The sequence below is a fragment of the Carassius auratus genome, chromosome 4, assembly GCF_003368295.1.
Source record: "Carassius auratus strain Wakin chromosome 4, ASM336829v1, whole genome shotgun sequence".
In the NCBI taxonomy this organism is placed as follows: Eukaryota; Metazoa; Chordata; class Actinopteri; order Cypriniformes; family Cyprinidae; genus Carassius; species Carassius auratus.
The window spans coordinates 20,571,417-20,594,209 of NC_039246.1; the positions used below are offsets into that span (position 1 = coordinate 20,571,417).

The 22,793-nt window shown below is 37.8% G+C and overlaps 1 protein-coding gene across 6 annotated transcripts in view; it reads right to left on the bottom strand.

Moving 5' to 3' along the window:
- The window catches only part of LOC113062133 (synaptotagmin-1), a 190,411-nt gene that overhangs the window by 9,902 nt on the left and 157,716 nt on the right, over nt 1–22,793 (bottom strand). For 5 of the 6 annotated variants that reach the window (XM_026231785.1, XM_026231777.1, XM_026231770.1 and 2 more), the window contains 5 exons: nt 12,188–12,360; nt 8,380–8,505; nt 3,548–3,715; nt 2,534–2,701; nt 650–767 (listed from right to left, as the gene is read on the bottom strand). In XM_026231785.1, coding sequence (XP_026087570.1) covers nt 650–767; nt 2,534–2,701; nt 3,548–3,715; nt 8,380–8,505; nt 12,188–12,360 — 753 coding nt within the window. The remainder of the gene's footprint in view (nt 1–649; nt 768–2,533; nt 2,702–3,547; nt 3,716–8,379; nt 8,506–12,187; nt 12,361–22,793) is intronic. The other variant, XM_026231793.1, reaches the window with a different exon arrangement.

The following is a 22,793-nucleotide window of genomic DNA, read 5'->3' on the forward strand; positions in this document are numbered from 1 at the left end:
TCTCAGCTGTTTTTAACAATAATAATATAATAATAAAAAAATGTTTTTTTGAGCAGCAAATCAAAACATTAGAATGATTTCTGATGGATCATGTGACTGGCTTAACGATGCAAAAAATTCAGCTTTGAATTACATTTTTTTATATATTACGATAAAATAAGAGTTATATAGTTTAATATCATCTTACTAAAACATTATGGGGAGATAAAAGCAACAACTGATGAAGTAGTCTGCTATACTCTTTTCATATATGTTTGATCATTTTAGGATGCTTTTTTCCTCAAACTTAGTTCAGTTTTCTCCTATATCATAAAATATGAGTTATATAAGACTGATTTATCAAACAGATAACAAAAAACATATAGGCATGCATTTTTTTTTTTTTTTAAGATTTCTTCTAAAGGTTGTAAAACAAAATCATACATCAGGTTTTACAGGGTTAAGAATGGCAAATAGAAGACATTTAGATTTCACTTTGTATTTAAAAGACACACAAAGTCTTAAAATAAAATGAAAAATAAATCAAATAAATCAAATAAAATGAATTGTCATGACAGCTTGCAACAAGAGACTGTCCTAAACCGTCACATAATGGCACAACCTTTGTGCCAGGGTCCAGCTGACAGTGTGACTCAGTAACTGGACTCACCTGACAGGCCACCAACATCCATCTTCTTCAGGTTCTTGGCCTCCAGAACGACCACGGTCAGTTTGCCAGCAGTGGGCACATACCGCAGAGAGAAACAGATGTCACCCAGCTTCTCTTGCTGTGAGTGGCAGAGAAAAGTTCAATCAGGGACATCATTGTCAAGGTGAATAGAAAAAACTGAACCTAAAAACCTGGTCAAATGTATTCACTGAATGAATTCTCTAACAAAAATTAGAGACGTTTCTTTTAAAGCCAAACTGACACATTTCCAGCTAATATAATTTTTCTTAGCACAAAAGACTAAAATATTCCCCTTTACACAAACATTCTTTGACTTTCGTCCAATCAACAGGATTTATAAGAGAAACTGTATTGAGGAGAATGGCGTTGTATTCTTTGAATCTGATTAATTTTCCACAAATGTAGCTGCACTGGTAGACACACTGAAAATACATTTACACGTACACACACCGCATTAATATTTCAGGAGCCATTCTCATAAACATGGACACAAACACACGTGACATATAGAAAACAACAAGAAGGGGGGAAAGGTTACATCACTCTACTTTCAACTGGCTGATGCCATTTCCACACAATCAATTTTCTGTCAATTAAAAGGTCATCAGAATGGAAAAATAACATTTCATAGTTTAATTAAACGAGTCCTACAGGTTAATAAATTGAATTGACTGCCAAGATTTTTTTCCCTTCTCTTTTTGAAATTTTGTAGGGGAAAAAAAGAGCAAAGAGGATTGAACTGGATTGAACTACAACAATCTACGGCATTTTGTAGTTGATTTTCATTTCGTTTTATACAGGCACTTAAAGTGCCACCCTCAGGACACCACTCCAGAGATTCTTTGATAAAAGTCAATACGCTCCAGCTTTCTCAAGCAGTGCTTGAAGAAGTGCTCCGTTAGTTCATCGGACATGGAGTGTAACAGAAGCACAAACTCAAAGAGCAACCTTCAGCGTATGTAGATAGCCGTCAACTCTCTTCCCTCAGCAGGCTTCTGACAGCGTCATAATTAACCTTTACACCAAGGAAACGTGGCACAATAACAAGGTTCCCATAGAAACCATGGCTTAAATGCTATATTCCATGACATTTACCATGAAAATTGAATCTCCCCAACCACTGCTTGGAAAGTCACACATTTTATTAATAAAAATGTGGCACGGCCCAGCTGATTAACTGACATTTCCATTGAAGATGGATAGCCCTCAAGTCTTGCACTTGTACAGTTAGTAAATTTCAATGCAGCTCCTGTTAAATTATATTTACTCTTGTTGTGTACAACCTTTTCAATATACGAGTTAACATTTGGGAACAACTTATTTGGTGGATTAAAGAAAAACACGGGGAGCATAAAGGTCATTTCACGTTGCACAGACAGACCAATGGCGACACTCACCAGATTACATGTCATTTCTCAGACAAGACCCGACAAACACGATTCAATATGTTCAATCAAACAAAATAATTAAAACTCTTTAATTTTGACACAAAATGGGTCTCCATGTTGAGATCACATGTCTAGAAAAACAAATAACGTTTTGACTCATTCACTAAGAACTTGCTACCAACTGGTTAAATGATGCTAACTTATCCAGATTAGCAAAAAATATCAGAATGTGAATGAATATGAAGTAAGTTGTCTGTACGAAAGGATTGAACATGATGTAAATTTTCTGTACGAATGGATTGAAAGGATTCAAGTCACTGGGAAGAGTCACTACTAGTGAACAACTGAATTGGGAAAAATCCCACTTGTGCTCCAGAAGTTCGGGCAATAGAGATGGACTATTTACTCAAAAGCTAATATTTAAGCTCATTACCAGGGAACAGGTTATTGCCACCCATGCATGTTAGCTTTTTACCTCTTCTTTCTCAGCGCTCTGGAGGTCCCTCCACTCCTCAGTCACATGACTAAAGTCGACCTTATTCATGGGCACCTTTACATCTCCAATAGCATCGTGTTTGGAGAAGCGGTCAAAGTCATACACCGTCATCACCAGAGTTTTCCCTCCAAGCTCAATGTAGGGAACCTGTAGGATATGAGGGGTGAAATTAATTGCATGCATACCTACCAGTCTAATCTCTCTCAATTCCAGTTACGGGATTTATCTAACGCTGAGATGCTGGGATGAAGCTATAGGACATTTGCATGTGCGCGAGAGAAAGAGACGGAGATTTGATTCTTGATTCCCTCCAATTGAGCTGTTTTTCAGACAAAACTCATTATCCCGAAGGACTTGTTCCAACATGGCGACAAACTGCTTGATTGGCCGGGAAAGAGATAAGACCCAAGGGTTGCTATTTTGTCCTTGACGCTATCACACACACCAGCTCTCCAGTCTCTTCATTTCAATAATGAAGGCACTTGTGATTACATGTCAGAGCTCTGTGGTTATCTCTCTCTATGTTGGCGTGCGGCTCATTTCTCGGTCTCAAGGTACCTCTTGTCATAGTTGAAATTGCGCTAGACTAAACAAGAACCAAACACATAAACAGTCCTTTACCCCCCCCCCCCAGGTTGGAACAGTTATATTTTTCCAATTCTTTCAGAAATTCAGCACTTCACTTAGCAATTTAATAGAAGTCTAGAGGGCTGACAGCGGTAATTACACAAAAAGGTATTTCTAGCCACATGACATCCAATAAAACTGAATCAGAAAGCTCTACTGAACATTCTAAATATATATTATTCTACTTTCCGGATGACAGACACCAGCAGGAGTCCATCTGCATGTTTACATGTAATCACTCCAACACATAGTGTCACTTACTGTCTTGTTAATATACCAGAAGTAGTAGTCAGAAATAACTTGATACAACGCACTGATCCAATGAGAAATCACTTGTTATAATTCAATGTTAGGTTTGTGACCTACCTTAAAGGTGAATTGCTCATTGAAAACGGGATTCAGTGTCTTCCGGTGGACCTTGGTCTCAAATTTCTTCTTCTTGTCTGGAAGAAGGTAGACCTTCACATAGGGATCAGAGGTACCACCCATATCCATAGCGGGCAGTTCTGCTGCTTGGATGATCCCCACTATGAGCTATGAAGGGTCAAAAGTCAAGGTTAAAGATATCATGAGTAAGACCTTGAAGAGAAGTGTAGTCTTTGTCTAAGCCATCACCCCACCACCATTCTGTAGGAGTTCACTGTAATGCTGGAGCAGATTTATGTGGAGACTGTTGGTCTTCTTTTTCTAAAGCACCAAGATCTGCTGTCTAACATAAGTTCTACACATTCATGTAGACCTAAAGGGACCTATCAGGGTCTTTCCATAAAACTGTTTTTTTTTTTTTTTTTCAGCTTGTCTGGTGACTTTCAGGCTTTCAAACAGTGTTGTTATTGTTACCTATAGGACTTCAACTATTAAATTATTAATTATTATTTCAAGAAATTGTAATAAAACTGACATATTATCTAAATATCATATATATCTAAAAAAAAATAAATAAATTGAACACATTAGAAATGTTGCCTTTGAACAAATTCAACAAATTGAAATAAGTTGAAATATATAAATTTAAAAAAATATATATAAATTGAGAAAACCCTCATAGAAAGAACAAGAACACATTTCTATAAGTTCAAATAAAATTGAAAAGTAAACTGAACGTATATTAAAAATAATAATAATAATAATAAAAATACAACAACTGTATATAAGTAATACTAAAATGATACTACATTCAATATTATTATCTTCATAATATTGACAATTTCATAAAAAGTTGTCATGCTGAGATGCATCCTTCAGACCCGGCCTGCATTTTTCTTTAAAAAGTCCCAGCATTAAGGAGGCAATGGGGTCAGGCCATGTCAAGCATGGTGCTCCTGATCCTATCTCCTCATCGGCTCTGATAATTGATTGGCCGGCTGGCTGGGCTGAGGTCCTGATTGACCTGCCAGTCACCATATCCCCTGCATGGCCTCATGGGTCCTACAGTCAGTCAATCAAGCTCCCATCAGCTTCCCATAAAACGCCCTGTCTCTGTGTCTATACATGCACTCGGGCGTAGAACTCTCTCTCCTCTCACCTTCTCTCTCACTCTGACCAGCTGTCACAGTTGTGCTGCCATGGGAAGGACTGTAGTCTATGACAAGCTTTGCCAGTGTTTCTGGTTTAGATGGGGGCCATCAGAGAACACTGTGATTGTTTCATGACAAAGGAACTATAAAGATTTTAATATCCTGTCAGGCTGTAGTAATGTTTGATTTTTTTTTTTCTTTTTTTTCATTAAATGGTGCTGGGTTTCAGGTCTGGACAGTTTTATTGCTTCACACTGTAATCTTGGATTTTAAAAAAAAGCGTATGTTCTGACTTGAAGAAAGAAACACCCCAACAAACACTGTTCTAACACAGACACAATCAAACAGAAAAAAACATTTGTATTTTTGAAGAATTGTTTGAAAGGAAGAAAATACTCCACAAATGATGCCCATTGCTCCTATAATCACTGCTTCCATAAAGCATAAGTGAAAATGGTTGACAAAATAAGAGTCTTTATTTTCACCAATAGTTTTCTTTTGTCAGTCATGGAGTTATATGACCATTACCTATGTAAGAACTGGATAATTACATTTTAATATATACTGATTCCAGTCTTTAACATTTCATACTACCTGACAGGAGAATACTTAGATGTCAGCTAGATTTTGACTCCAGATTCAAATCTTGACATGTTAGCAATGAGAAATTCAAGATCTAGATAATAATAAAGTGGAATTTACAATTAAATGTAAAGGTAAAGTTCATCCTTGAGAACAGGACACCCTTAACGTAACCCAATTGTAACACTTCTTTCAAGATAGTATTGCTTTGAGGAGCTCCTTTAACTTAACACAAGTGTATGGCACTTGCATCAGGATGGTCATAGATTTGGTTCGAAGGGAACACACAAATTGCTAAAATACCCTGAATGCACTCTAAGTTGCTTTGAATAAATATACTTAAGTTGTGATGTATCTAATAATGTTTCCAGTTCAGAGCCTCCACTCTATCACAATTGAGAATACTATCACTACTACTTCATTTATTTATAGCACAGATTAAAGCTAAGCTAATAAAACTCTCGGTGTACACTACAGTCTCTAGACTCACTGTGTTCCAAACACTAATAATTTATTGATTCAGAAAAGATGAATCATTGTCTGGCAACCTGAGATTTTATCCAAAGCGACTTAGAAATGAGGACAATGGAAGCAATCAAAATCAACAAAAGAGCAATGATACGCAAATGCTATGACACGTCTCAATTGCACTAAATGTATATTAACACTATTTTGTATTTGTTTTCGTAATCTGAAAACAACGACACGTGTTATCAGACTTAGTTAATAGAGTATTGTTGATATCATGTTGACCTTAAGTTGCAGTTGTCATTGTTTGCTGAATTTTGGCGGGTGAAATCAAGTTCATTTTGTAACAGGTTCAAGTTGTTTACTTAAATTTGCAGCGTTGAGCATAAGAAAGCTGTTTGGTTTGAAAGTGAATTCTGTGTGAGCTGTTCTTCACACATCGCCATACTACTGACAGCAGACAATGCACCATTTGTGCTGGCAAAATTTTGCAAATGTGACTGCACATTTAGCCCAAATTACGCAACGTATCTGTCAGTGGCATCGCTGTCAGTCTCACTGGAAGTTTGCGATACACAAGCCGATGCCAACTTTAAGTTTAAATGAGAAGTCTTTTGTAAGTAGCTCCTAGCTGCGAGTTAGATTGAATAGTTGTGGATGACAGTAGCAGTATGAGTCAGGGTGGATCTGTCTCTGGTTGTTTTGTACATAGATGGGGGGCGAAAGACTGTCTGATCCTGATGAGACTTTGGCCATAATAACCATTCGCTCTGCAGGCTACACAGTTTAAAGAATCAGACTGATGCAGGACATGCTGGAGGAAGATTGAGCCGTATGACTTCACCTCAGTGGGTGCAGTGCTCACAATCTCTCATCTAAAGGCTTTGAGCTGTCATCTTAAATTACTGCTGAAATGGTTTTCAGAGAAAACTGTTTTCTTAGAGGGGTTTGTTATTTGGCATAAACAGCGAAGGGTTTCTGTCCTTAAAATACCTGGGATGCGTAAGAAAACAGGCCACGATTGCAATGATTCACCTCAGTGAACGTGTATGGATTCGCAGTTCAATCTCTCTTTCTATTCTCATTAATAATATCGCCCTTATCTGCACCCTGCCTCTCTGTCTCCCCGAGGAGCCGCCCTGGATTCTGAGATATTGTGTCTTGTGGCTTTGTGACTGCCATGTTTTGTACTTTTCTATTTTTACCCTCTGGCTTGCTCAGCAGGGTTGGAAAGGTCCAGATTACCTTTAAAGAAACCCAGAGTTTAGTTGAGCTCCCTGGAACCTTTCCCCTTTGGAAAGGGCAAGAGTTGCAGAAAAATCTCCCAGACCTCCGAGTCACCCTGAAGCGATACTCAGTTTGATTTAAAGTCAGACGGGAAAGAAGCATGTAGATTTCCTGCCGGCACGGAGGAAGGAGATACATGTGTGTCTATGAGAGTGAGTGGCTCTATGGGTTGAATTTGGGTCAGGCTGATGTGGATTTCTTTGCATCTCCTGCTTTTTACATCTACTGCCTTTATTTATTTGCTATCTGCAATGTTTCCTTAAACAAATCTGTAGCTTTCCACTGATTCTTAATGCTATGTTAAAATGTGTTCCAGTGCTAATTTAGAACCAAAGCAGTAAAATTTAATTTAATTTATACTGATTGGCCGAATACAGTAGTGAATATGACATAGGTTTATATGCAAAAATACACTGCACTGTATAGTGAATTTGCTCTTTTGGGTTAATGCTATATTTTATCCTCACATCACATTCTTATACCTCCAATGAAGATTTCAGTTAATTTAACTTGCATGGCAAAAGAATAGAACAAATGCAGTATCTTGAAAATCTCATTCTTGTTCTTAAAACTCTGTTATGCCATAAACTGAAAGCATTACCAGTCATTTACAGTCATTTTGTCATCTCACTACACATTCAGTGCCGGCATACAATGAAAAGGCTCCTGTGGTGGCTGTGCTTACAAAAGCAGTAATTTGTGTGCATGTGATGGTGGATAATCTGTTTTTTTTTCAGGTTTGTATCTTTTTTTTTGCAAGATCTCGGCATGAGACTATGCACAGCTTCAATTATCTGTCACCCAGTATCTGATAAAAGGAAGTGCATCCATTCTGGAAGTCTCTCGGCTTTCAACCTCAACCGCTTGTAAGAGGCGGCCAATGAATTTCGGCTTAGCCTCAGAGCTGAAGACAAGCCAGCACCCTCATTCAGTCAGCCTGGACGAAAGCCAGTTCAAACTCGAATCTAACTACTGTGATGTGCCCTTGACATTCACGGCATTTGGTGAGTTTACAGGGTGATGGCCATTATTTTCTAAGTGCTAAGTCTGAATTCTTCTGGCTTTCATAGATAGCACTTAATAACAGAGCACATGACTATAGAAATTACTCTGAAAAGCAATTCATGCTGTCAACGTGTACTCTATCTTCACATTTTCAGTATGTTTATTTACACAGTTCACAGTGAGCATTTAATTATATAAGAGTGGCACGTTGAATAACTTGAAGAAATGGGCATTATTTGTGGAGCTGGTTACAATTTGATAGACAAATATGCTGTACTTACGAAGAAGACCTCACTAAACACCACACACAGTGACGGTGATTCGGAGACAGCTCCTTACCGTATTCTCTGTGAAATTGTAATCCAAGGAGTACTGTAATTTGCCAAGTTTCTCTTCTTCCTTAGGCTCCACCTCTTTCTCTGTATCCGTCAGCCCTGTTTCCGCATCATCCTCATCCTTCAAGGCCTGAAGGAGACACCCACTAACAGTCAGTCCTGACGGCCCAACGCTGGCGCTGCCCGATTGCCCTCGCCAGAGCGCCGGGCCAGCCCTGGACCAGCCTGCTCTTCAACTGCACCTCTATTAGGGGGGGAGCAAGCACTAAAACACCACAGCGATTAAGACCATGACATGCTCAGTGATGCACTAGACTTGGGCCGTGAACCCCCTTCTCTCCTACAGTCTGCTATTGTGAAAAATTGTGAAAAGAGTTGCAAGAAGATGAACTGAATGAGTGCAAGCAATCTAGGTTGGTGGGAAGGGGCAAAGCTAGGGCTGGGTGGTATGATAACGTATCGACTGCACATATACTGTATCTAGCTACTTTACAAATGCCTAGAACTTGGCTCATTCAATTAGTGGTATATTATATTATATTATATTATATTACATATTTAAGCCAAACCCTTGTTAGATTATGAAAAGCTGTTTTTGCATAGTTGTCAAAAATTAATTATTTGCTATGAAAATCTTCTAATTATTATCTAAGCTAATTATTATCGTATGACACTATCAAAACCAGCCATGAATAGATAAATACATACATGAAACAGCAATAACAAATGTGTGATGTGTACCGGTACCATGATATAAAGTTACTTGTACACATATTGGTCATACCACCCAACCCTAAGCAAGATGAGCAGACAGATGTTCTTGAGAAATACATCGTACAATACATTGTCCTATGTTATTTCAGGCAGAACAATCTCTGGCATCAACAAATCAGTGGGGAAATGTGAATGGTGTGGCATTAGCTCCCTAGCTAGCCTTAGTTTTTAGACTAGTTTTAAGGGGATGTCGAGGGAGGTTTGGTGTCGCTTGAAAGCATGCGATTGTCGAGGCAAACTCAGCTCTCAGTTCATTCACTGTGAAATAGTTGCCTTCTGAAAAGGCAGTCTTGCTCATCGGTTAAACATGCAGGGCATTCACGTTCTCAAGAAGAGTGCTCGTATAGTGACCCTCATTCTCTGTGACGTGATCTTCCACACACAGTGGCATTGTCATGACCCTTAGTTATTGGTGATAACCACCACACTCATGGAAGCTGTAAGCATCATGCCAGCAGAAGGTGGTGGTGGGAGGGATCGTAACGTGTACAGGGCCTCTTTTATTAGTAGTTGGGTTACTAGTGTGAAAATAAAAGGCTGAACAAAACTGATTTCTTGGCTGTCTTGTCCTCTTATGAGGACCAGACTATTTTCAGAAACACTTGTGCGCTTTAATTCAACAATCTCTTTGGGGTGCTTGTTAAGTCCTGTGGTGCATTTAAAAAGCCATTGTTCACCCAGAGATAATTTATTCACCCTCATGTTGTCATTGTTCCAAACCCGTATTACTTTATTTGTCCAGCAGAATGCAAAATAAAATGTTTAGCTCGATATGTGAGCTGCTCTTTTCCACATAATGAAAATGTGTAGGAATTTAAGTCTTGTATAAGCCCAAAAACTGAACACCATAATAGTTGTCAATATAACTCGGGCACTATAGTTCGAGTCATATGATAGCATTGTGATAAAATATTAAGTCATTGATCACTAAAAATCATGCTTTTAAATATTGCTTAACAGATGTATTCAACATTAACTTGAAATGTGTGGGAAAGAGCAGCGTGGACATTCTGCTAAACTTCTCCTTTTATAGAAGAGTCACACAGCTTTTGAACAACATGGGGTTGATTAAATGAAGACAGGATTTTCTGTTTTGGCTGAGCTATTTCTATAAATGAGGAATTTGGAAGTGTAAATTGATTAAAGGTAGTTGATAACTCCCATATGCAGCTGTGAGTGTCCTTTATTGATACCCTTTCCATCTGACTGGAAAAGATGAAGTTTCAAAAACATGTCGGCCAATTAAAGATCAGTCTGGTCATCGTGTCTGAAAATTGCTTCTTGAACAAATTTGTCCTGCTAATGAGGTGGGTGCTGTTCTCCTCCAGGACATTTTTCAATTTTAAGTTCTAGTGGACCAGATTAGTACGGATAATTTGGCCAAGGGCAGTCAAACAAGCCGAACGTATCACTAGTAGTTAAGCAGTGCATACTTTGGCAGTCTCCTGTTTACTGGAGAAATTATCATTGTCTGTTTTCTACTTCAAATGACACGGAGAAATCAATGTGGTTCAACCTTGCTAAAGCGTACCCAAATGCATTTTCTCTCTTCATATATATATGTGTATATATAGACTTACACACATATATATTGTAGATATACATGTACTGTATGCATAGTTACATATATTTTACTCTACTAAAGTAAACCTGTTGTCAAGAGGCTATTAAAAGTCATTTCAGCAGGCTATAGAAGATCCAACAGCAATTGGGAACCTACCGCCAGTGGCAATCCCGCAAAGTCATCAGACAAAACATAGATAAGGAGGACATGGAAGGAAGAGACACAAATTAAAACAACCACACACAAAGGCGACCACATGAGTTTGGGCACACCAGGAGAAATGACTGCTGAGTAGCTCAAAGCTCCTTCTGCTGACAATAAAACAAAGATGTATGTTGTGCAGGACATTTTACTATGGCATATGGCTCTGATTGTTGTGTATCGTTATTAATGTCTGTGTTAATTTGCTAAATAAGAGTGATGATTCATTAATCTCTCATATTTAGCCAATTAGCACAGGTATTACGATCTATATATGGGTGTTTCCCTGCTTTAACATCAGGTTAAATTAGCCTAAGTTGTTATGTTAGCTTTAGGTGGTTTTGCTGGTCTCCTAACCTGGCCAAGATGGTCTTTAAAACTTTAAATAAGGCCAGACTAACCAGATTCGTCCAGTTGGGAGAGCAGTTAAACAACTCAGTCTGGTTTGTTTTATTCAGAAGAGTTGTGTTGCAAAATATTGATTATATGGATTTCAATGGCTGTAGACATTTCTTATTTTTATTTTAAAATGACTAATTCACAATGCTGGTGGGTAAACATTATATAGCAGCTATTGTCTATGCGTTCGGATTTGGTTTGATGGTGATAAACTGTGACATTCTAGAAATGCACACAGTTTTTTTTTTTTTTTTTAAGAATGATGCTAATTGTCTGTGTCTGTTCCTCTCTACTGTGCTTTGTGCTCGAAAATCAATGTCTCTAATTTGGGATCTGAGTGGTCTTGGCATGGTCTCAAAGCCAGTGTCCTTACACCGTGAATTAAGCTGACTTTGTCAATTATTCTGTTAGAAGTGTACTATTGCGAGCATGTTAACACAATTAGCATGCTAACTAGGGTTAAAGTGCCAGTGTTCCATATAATTTGTGGGTGTGTGGGGAAAAAGCGAGCCGCATTAATGTTCTTTCTCCTATTGTTTTCATTATCTACTGTCATTTCTCTGGGTTGATACCACTTCATAGCACAGTTAACCATATGCAGCACTACAAAGTGAATTAAGCTAAATGCAAGAAAAACTGAAAAACTCAATACTTTAATGAACCGTTAACATGCCCAGGCTTGCAGTCCTGCAATTAAAGTCAGCCGTGAAACAACATCATCAACAGATGACTTCATCTAGGGTTGTCTTATGGACATACTTAATTGGCATCGTGCATTAATACAATAATACTTGAGTAAATAAATATTTCATGCAACTTCTGAAGACTAAAGAACAAGGCCAATCTAACAGCAGTAAAAAAAAAAAGTTTTTACCTCGGTTTTGATACCGTCAGTTACGTCCTTCATGTTGATGGCATTCTTGCCCTTGTCTTTGCCCTTTTTCTTGTTCTTCTTCTTGAATATCCACTTTTTGCAAATGCAGAAGCAGCAGGAAACAACTAGTACAATAGCAACAAACGCAATGGCGACGATGGCCCATGATGGCACTGTGCAGACAAAAACAAACAAGAAAACTCGATGCACTTATATGCTACATTTGTAAATCATGCACTACATTCGTGGTAGACCAATACATTTCCAGGGCCGATATATTGGCCGATATTTTACATTTTTTAAATATTGGCATCGGCCGATAAGTTTTTCCTGTTTGGCTGATGTGTTTGAATGATTGCTTTTATATTATTATTATTATTATTTAAATCCACATTAACTAGTCTACACTGATGCAGGGTATTTAATGAAAATGCAATTGAAACATCTTAAGTGTAAGTGTCAGTGCATTTAAGAAAAATAAAAGACATTTAAATCAACATTTTTGCAACCATTTTTCTGCACATTTGGCTAAGAATGCATTTCGAAGTTCACACTGCATTTTGCTTAAATGATCACGCTATATGGTGATGAGAATGCAATCTCAAGTGTCCTACCCGTAAGACTAAATACATTTAGGAAAAATGCCATTTATATGATAATTCAAATTTTTTTTTTTGCCCGGACATGTTAAACATATCTAATCAATTTGGGTAATACAATTTCCGTTTAATTTAGCAACTTATAAAGCATTTATAAATATATATTTTTACATATTAAAACTAGTGTAGAAAATGTCAAATGTAAATTATATGATTTAATTTTGCACTAAATGTTGAACATATGTTATGGGAAAATGTGAATTTAAATTGCCATTTTACATATTGCATTGTCATTTTGCATATTACATTTCACATTTTTTGAGGCTATGTGATAAAATCTGCCTTTAAAACAGTACTTTCACTGGAAAAGAGTAGTCTGAACATTCTGTTAAGTTTTTACTTTTTAGTTTCACAGAACCAAGAAAAGTAGTCTAGATATATAAAAAAATTCTTAAAGAGAATTTTAATCTTGAGATTACTATTAATTTATTAAACTTTCTCCATTTAAGCAAGCAAAATTGGTATTCAAATAGCTGTTTTCAAGATGGCCACCAAACAAGCTTTCATGATTTCAACTAGCCATGTTCTTTATGGTCCATGTTCTATATACTCCCAGAGCAATGAGGAAACGCAACAGGCGAGAAGTGAAAATGACGAAAAGTTTCAGTCTGTTGGTTGACACACTTTGATCAATTGCCGGAGACCTTCATGTCTGCCGGTCGCACAGGATTAACGATCTTTGCTCAGAGAGATGTTGCAATGCTCTAGTGAGAGTAATCAGCCAATTTAGTTGAAAACCGGAGCTGTTGGCATCCACAACTTGCCATTTGATCACTCTTGGGAGACATTTTGAGCTTGACATTGTTAAAGCTATCACGTTCAGTGCTGGATTTGTTTGATTGTCAAGGACAGCGTGGAACTAAATAAACGGAACAAAAATACTCCATAAAGTATGTTAATTAATGAGGTTTGAACTTAACAAACAAGATTTTATGCACACTAAATTGCTTGGCCTCCATAAACTTGTTTTCAAAATATTGTAAGCAATTTACATCCATGCAGCATAGTGATGGACTTTGTGCCAGAATAACTGAAAATAGTATTTCCTCTTCTGGTCATGACTTTATAAATACAGCTCCAAACTCCAGCGAGCGCTGTCAGGGGAGGACAATCGAGCTCCTCAGCTTTTCGACAAGATTAACAGCCTCCTGCCAAGAGAAAGAGCAACGCCTTTATACAGCAGGACTAAAACTGCATGCGTCAACAGAGCACAAGCACCAGATACGAAAATGTCAGTTTCCGAGACGCGAGAGAAGCTTCCTCCCCGAACCAACATTTGCTGGGAATAATTGGTAGACAGATGTGGTGGAAGAATTCTGCATTCAGACACTCATACAGTAATTACGGCTTTTGCACACAACACAACAAACACCTGGCAACCGAATGGCAACTTTCAGGGAAGCAGATTTCTCCACAAAAGACGACGATTTTTCCACTCCAGATTTGAATGTGCTTGATTTGCTCTGGGACAATGCAGAGTCAATGACTCTATAAATAATTTCAGGTTCCAGTGCACGAAAGACATCTTGTACTCTGCGTTTTTCTTTGAAATTCCAGTAAAAAATGATCTGGTCACATTTTCTGTGAGATATATCCATTATATATTTAAAAAGAAATGTAGACCATATCCAATATATCCTCACAGCCTATTTTCCCCTAAACATCCTCAATTTGAAACATATTTTGTTTCTCTTCTCATGGTGTGAGGCCTTTATATTTGAATTGGCAGTGGAGAAAAATTAAAATAAATGCTAGCATCTTTGTCTCTCAGGAGGGTTAGACTCGCTACCACAGGACACGTTACCCACAGCAAGATCCAAAGGGAGAGCAAAAGGGGAAGATAGAGAGCGAGAGAAAAAGAGAGAAAGAAAAATCAATTGGCTGTTGACAAAATCGATAAGCACTCTCCTCTGAGGAAAAACAGTGAGTGATAGTCTAAAGTAACTTTGGGATCATCAGCCCACGGCCTCGACTTGGCTGTGTGGTAATGGAGGTGACAATCCTTCACTTTTTCCCCTTGTTTTTTCCTTCTTTAGCACACCCTTCACTGGACTACAACCATTTATAAAATAATAATAATAATTAAATACAATAATCAAATAGTTTTAGCTTATTTAGACCTACAGTATGTTCCCAGATGGTTCATTCAAAATTAAGAGCAATTAACAGGGATCCCCAGTGTGTTTCTCTTAAATGCTTTAAAAAAAAAACTATTACAAATACAAAACATTTATAATTTTCAAATCCTGTTTACACCAGATTATCCAAGAAAATGGTTTGTGATTATCGTTTCCTGTTGACATTAAAATTTGATTGGTTGAATATCTTGAATAGCTGACTAAATGTGTTTTGCTCATTTAGCATAACATTTTAGCATGGTATTAGATGTGGAAAAAAGGAAAAATGGATATGAAAACAAAAAACAAAAACCTCTCACCAGGCTTTCAAAAAGCTTTTTCCAAAACCCTGTCATTTCAACTCTTTTCAAAAAGAGGAGAATCTGTCAGCCATCTTAAAGTCCACTCTTATTGGTCAGTTGCCCTGCGTCTTCTTTGAAAGCTTGTAGCTTAGACCATAATTGCTCCTGAAGCTTGTCTAGCATCAGACCTCGATTCATACCGGTAAAACCTGCTCTCTGGACAACACTTTTTTCTCCACAACTGGCCTGAATATCAGCTTGCTGGACGAATAAAGAGCCCCTTTCATCTCTATGCCTCCACTAAAGCAAACCCTGCCACATGGGACTCAAACTGCACAAAGCATTGAGCCGTCCTGAGCTTAGGCCAGCAAGTGCTCCATCAGTTTTCTACTATCATTTTTAGACGTGCCTTGACAGCTGTGTCATGCAAGATTATGCTGCTAGGATTCATTCAACGTTGTACTCTGAATTGTGCAATTGAATGCCATGTGAATTCAGACCTCAAGCTTGGGAAATTTGTCAGTCCACAAGTCAGATTTATTGATGAAATGAGTGAGTATAATGTTGCACGACCATGGTGACATTGTGATATAGTGAATTAATGATAAACTATCTCTTTTAAGATGATTAAAAATCATCAAATTCATAAAATAAATTAACTGAATCTGACTTTAAAACAGTAAGGGAATGGGCACAGTAATGCAGTTCTCCATTTAAAGTTGAAATTTAATGTTTTAAGAAATTCTAGTTACACTTTAAGGTCTTAACCATTAACAATGACTTCTGAACCATTAAACTCCTAATTTGCTGCCTATTAATAGTAAGGTAGTTGTTAAGTTTAGGTATTGGGCTGGATTAAGGATGTAGGATATGGTAATGCTAAATATGTGCTTTATAAGTGCTAACCAAAGCTAAAATGTTAATAATAGGAATGCTAATAAGCAACTAATTAATTGTTGGAATTGGTCCCGGTACTAAAGTGCTACCGAAATTTTAAGATGAATGTCCTCTTAGCTCTGTAAATACGACAATATTAAAGCATTATATACTTTAACTGAAGCTATTAACCATCAAATTAAACATGTCTAACATGTAACTGGATATTGTGATTCTCTAGAATACTGTCATAACGAGACGCAGATTAAAAACCTCTTGGGTCCAAGAGGTACGGGATTCTGTGATGAGCCACAATCTCGCATGACAAGGGCGAGCTCATATTAAAGTTCTGTAAAGGTCGATGATGAGAACCATTTAGTGCTACTGTGGACACTGAGCAATTCTGACACTTTTATAATGAAAGCTAATGAAAAAATGATGCTTAATACAACAAGCACAGCTTGAGTCTGAGTAAATTGACTAGTATGAGTACATTAACTATATTTTAATCACACAGTCAGTGGTAGCAATTAGATTACTTTTATCATGGTAGAGAGAAAACAATACTCCTTATATCAAGCTTTGTTGTTTAGAAGTGAAACTGCATTGTGCACTAATAGATGCAAATAAGTCTAATGTGTTACACCGTCCAATGCAATAAAGCAGAGTGCTTATCTTCTTCATCGAGCAAACGTCTTATTCTGAAAGACACTTTTGTGTTTCTTAATTAAAAGAACCCGAGACCCAGAAAGCAATAGAAACATTTTCTAATTAACTCAATTGTGTAAGTGTCTATTGTCCTTTGGGATTGTGGAGCAAGCATGTGCTCTTCAACTTCAAGCAGCTATCTCTCGTTCCACCATGCACATGCACACACAAATTCTCAACAGGGAGCACAAAATGAGGTTTTGTAGCTGGACCGTGTGACTGCACAACCAATCAGAGAGGAACATTATTTAAATCAAGCACTGCTGTGGTGCACAATTCAAAGCCAAACACAGCTTAGAAGAATGCCACAACTGGAGGTGGATGCCAAAGAAAGTCTGTCATCTTGCAACTGCTTTCAAGGACGTGAGAGTCCTTCTGGCTCGACCCCCTCCAATCGAGTGTGTGAATAAGATCTTGAGCGCACTCATTCGCTCTCCACCTTTTCCTTGACAAAAGAATACAGCATCAGACTTGTCAGACTGGGCTCACACAAAAATCTCACCAAGCTGCTTTAGGAAGCTATGCCAGGGAATCAAGACAATAATGACTCTGAGATTGGCATCTTACATTTACAAAAGAATCTTATCATTTGCTTGCAGTGCAGGACTGCAATAGTTTGGGTACCACATTTTTATAACTATGACTCATGAAAACAGCATAAATATGCACAGTGCCGATCCTGGACTTCTGGGGTCTTATGGCAAACAGTGTCGGCAACAGGAGGGTGACGAGTTATGAATGAATGAAATGCCTTTGTCCGTCTCGAATCGCATTCACGGAAAGCGCTTGAGAAAAGTGTCTCTTCTGCGTCTCGGTACACTTTCAACTATTATTTTTTTTTGTATGACACTGTATGACATTCACATTACATGATTTGACAGATTTTTATGTAGAAAGGACGACAGCGCACCACATTAAAAGAAATGACATTGGCTTTGGATGTGCATGATTGTACTTTAATCATTATGTGACAGAATTCTCACAATGAGTTTGACTCATTCAAAACTTTTAATGAACACAATTATTTCACATTTTAAGTATCTAATCTGTAATGAAGGATATTAAGATTTTTAAATATGCAAATTAATTTTCAAAACACCCACATAAGAAAAAAAAAACACTTTTGCAAAGCAACAGGGTGAATCTCACGAAACCTGTCAAGAACAATTCCACCTCATATTTCGACTGAAAGAAAAAAATTAAAATGGACAAAAAATGGAAGCCTATTTAATTAAATGTATTTTTTCTGCACTGTGCCACAATTTTTATGAAACTTAAGCACCTTTCCCTCAAACCCAATTCACATTTCTCATTGCAATGCAAAAAATGTTTACTAAATTATCACACAATTTTCATTATCACTATATTATTTAAATGCTGAAGTATTTTTACACCATGTTTTTGCAAAGCCTTTAATTTAATCAGAATTAATATTAAAACAAAAAATATCAGTGACATATTTGAAAGACATTTCAAATTTGAAACAATTAATGATAAAAAAAACAACAGGTCCACAAAAAGCTTAATTTTCTCTATGTAAAATATAATTTCTACTGTACATATATTATTCAATTTTTTACATTATTGTTTTTTTTCCATTTCTGACTGTAAGGTGAAATTGGTGTAACCTACACACGTTAGTGGCACTGTGCTGGGATTCTCTTCTCTTCAGCTTATTATCCAACTGTTTGTCTGATCAGAATGTAATGTGAGTGTCTCTGACCAGCGAGGGTGTGTTGCCTGCTAACGCGAAGCTAACAGTAACATGATCTATCCCCGGGCGGCATGTCGCAGGACCGAGTTACCCACTCTCACACTTGTTAACACGCCAAAACGGGATCAGAAACTCAATGTCTTAACAGGCATGATTTGATTGAGAGTGTGTCGTGATTGTGAGCACTAGTGAGCGCACGAGCCAAACTGGGGAAAATGATCCATCGGTGTAATACACCACACACTGGCAACCCAAACTAATGTGTTTTGACAGCACACTGTTGGTCAATTAACCCTGGTACTAGAGCATGTTATACAGCACGAGAGAAAGACAACCCTTTTGCACTTCCAAAGATACTCTCTGCGTTAAGGAAAATTACTTGGAAGTGATTTATCTTGCCATGTGGTTATGTTACAGTCCAGCAGATGGGTGGTAATTTCAATATCAATTTAGTAAAGTTTCAGGGGCAAAGGAACAACAGAGCCTGGCTCATGAATATTAACTGTGATGTAATATTCACCTAGTATTCGAGAGTATGAGATTCTGATTCTAAAAACCAGTGGCTGCTAACCATATTAGGATAACAGACTGCAATGTACTATTATTATTATTTTGTTTACTGGCAGAGTTGGCAGAGGCTTTTTGTCTTTCCAAAACAAAGTCCAAAAAAGTGGTGGAGACAGAGCAAATTTTTTCTTAAAAGTAGGAGAAAATGTTTGAAAACCTGAATGTTGCATTAAAGAGAAACTAAAGCTTTTGTATCATTGAACCCAGTAATAACATATCGCTTATTGTCCTTCCCAAACAAACCACAAGACTCGTATAAGAAAATATTAGAAGTGGAAAAGAAAGACGTGTGATAACAGCTCACGTGATATTGCAAGCAGATTAATATCCACCCTCTCATATCCTCTGTCAACAGCATCTAGATCAGATCATATCTTTTGTTATTACAGACGGTGCTGTTGTTTGGTCTGTGATGTACGAAGCGCTTGGATGGTGAGTGACACCAATGATGAGACTCTTGACTGAAAACTGATAATATCATTGATTATGGCTCTGAAAATATCAGGGACGACAGCTATGAGGCACAACAAACCAACCAAAACCCTCATTTGTCCGATCTATTCTGTTGACTGCTAATTGGGCGTCTGTCATCCCATTTGTCAAGATAATGTGTTTTGTGAGACGCGGAACAATTAAATGAAAGAAACAAACTTCAATGCATATTTCAGTAGCAATAGCAGTTCAACTCTTGGAAAAGAACAAACTACACGGTGCAGAGATTATGTCACAATTGCACACTACCATTCAAAAGTTTATGAAGCTTCAATTATTTGATAAAAATATAGTATAATAGTGAAATATTATTACAGTATATATATATATATATATATATATATATATATATATATATATATATATATATATTAGGGGTGTAATGGTTCACAAAATTCACGGTTCGGTTCGATACGATTCACTGATGTCACGGTTCGGTTCGGTACGGTTCGGTACGTTTTAGATACAGCAAAAAGAAAAAAATTGGCTACAAAGTATGTTTTTTGTTTTTTTTACATTGAACAATGATGGAGCTATTCTTTACCCATCTTCTATGGTGTTTTCTTAGCAGCATACTGTATAAAACAAAAACAGCTCCTTATAAAAAAAAAATGAAAATGTTATATTATTGTAGTAGTTATGAACAAATACAAAGATGTAACTTTTTATATGGAACTCTATAACTCTTTATATTGAGTGTGTTTTTACTCAATTGGTTCTCTATAGGGCTTATGTTTTTTAGAACAAAGCAGGAATTACGGTCTGGCTGAAATGGGCTCGTGAAGGAATATTGTAACGGGGCTAAATTACATTAAGAATGTTCTTAAAACCTGCGTTTTCCACTACAGAGTAAGGCGCTCGCTCACTCAGTACGCGCTGAAGGCTCGTTGCAAAATGGCTAAAGGGTCTTTCACACAGGACGCGATATGCACGGCGCTGGACCCTGGGCTCAGCGTTGCCCTTCAGATACCACGCGATTTGCGCTGCACTATGCCAAGAGCAAAGTAGGTGGAGTTTTTAAAACTGCCCGTGCATACGTTCTATTTATAACAGTTCTTCTATCTAATAACGTGCAGGCCTGTTAATTGAATCGTACTGCTCAGGAAATTCCGACACAGTACAGTACTAGTCCATTTTGATTACCGTACTTGTTTGGATGCCCCGATCGATTGGTAAAGTGCACCCAAACACCAGACCTGTTGGTTATTGGAGGATCTTCTATTTGTTGTCTGTTAAACGCATTGGCCATTTTGCAATGAGCCTTCAGCGCGTACTGAGTGAGCGAGCGCCTGACTGAGTAGCCTAACATAAACATATAAGCTGGTGTTTTTTTTTTTCTTGTTCGGGGGTGTCAGGGGCGTTGCCTGTTACGTCGTTTGGGTTATTGGGCTACCTTGTTGAACACATATCATTATATTTCACAATTTTTAATTTATTTTCCAAATATAATTAATTAGTCCAACGAACCGTTCGGTACATAATGCGTACCGCGTACCGAACCGAAAGCCTCGTACCGAACGGTTCAATACGAATACGCGTATCGTTACACCCCTAATATATATATATATATATATATATATATATATATATATATATATACACACAAACACACACGTTTGTTTATGTGAAAAATGGGGACATCCCATAGGCGTAATGGTTTTTATACTGTACAAACTGTATATTCTATCACCCTTCACCAACCCTTCACCTAACCCTAACCCTCACAGGAAACTTTTTACTTTCTCAAAAAAACTCATTCTGTATGATTTTTAAGTGTTCTGAAAAATGGGGACATGGGTTATGTCCTCATAAGTCACCCTATCCTTGTAATACCTGTGTCATACCCATGTCATTATACAAAGTTGTGTCCTGATACGTCACAAAAACAAGAGCACACACACACACAGAAGTGAGTATACCCCTCACATTTTTGTCAATATTTTATTATATATTTTCATGTGGCAACACTGAAGCCATAACACATTGCTACAATGTAAAATCGTGAGTGTACAGCTTGTATAACAGTGTAAATTTGCTGTCCCCTCAAAATAATTCAACACACAGCCATTAATGTCTAAACCGTTGGCAACAAAAGTGAGTACACCCCTAAGTGAAAATGTCCAAATTGGGCCCTATAAGCCATTTTCTCTCCCCTGTTGTCATGTGACTTATTAGTGTTACAAGGTCTCAGGTGTGAATGGGGAGCAGGTGTGTTAAATTTGGTGTTGTCGCTCTCATTCTCTCATACTGGTCACTGGAAGTTCAACATGGCACCTCATGGCAAAGAACTCTCTGACGATCTGAAAAAAAGAATTGTTGCTCTACATAAAGATGGCGTAGAATATAAGAAGATTGCCAAGACCCTGAAACTGAGCTACGGCATGGTTGCCAAGACCATACAGCGGTTTAACAGGACAGGTTCGACTCAGAACAGGCCTCGCCATGGTCGACCAAAGATAGACCAAGTTGAGTGCACGTGCTCAGCGTCATATCCAGAGGTTGTGTTTGGGAAATAGACGTATGAGTGATGCCAGCATTGCTGCAGAGGTTGAAGGGGTGGGTCAGCCTGTCAGTGCTCAGACTGCATCAAATTAGTATGCATGGCTGTCATCCCAGAAGAAAGCCTCTTCTAAAGATGATGCACAAGAAAGCCAGATCAAAAACAGTTTGCTGAAAACAAGCAGACTAAGGACATGGATTACTGGAACCATGTCCTGTGGTCTGATAAGACAAAGATAAACTTATTTGATTCAGATGGTGTCAAGCGTGTGTGGCGGCAAACAGGTGAGGAGTACAAAGACAACTTTGTCTTGGGAGTGTGATGGTCTGGGGCTGCATGAGTGCTGCTGGCACTGGGGAGCTACAGTTCATTGAGTGAACTCCATTTCCAAGAGGGTTAAGGCAGGGCTGGAAATAATGGTGGCCACACAAAATATTGACACTTTGGGCCCAATTTGGACATTTTCACTTTGGGGTGTACTCACTTTTGTGGCCACCGGTTTAGACATTAATGGCTGTGTGTTTAATTATTTTGAGGGGACAGCAAATTTACACTGTTATACAAGCTGTACACTCACTACATTACATTGTAGCAAAGTGACATTTCTTCAGTGTTGTGACATGAAAATACACAATAAAATATTGATAAAAATGTGAGGGGTGTACTCACTT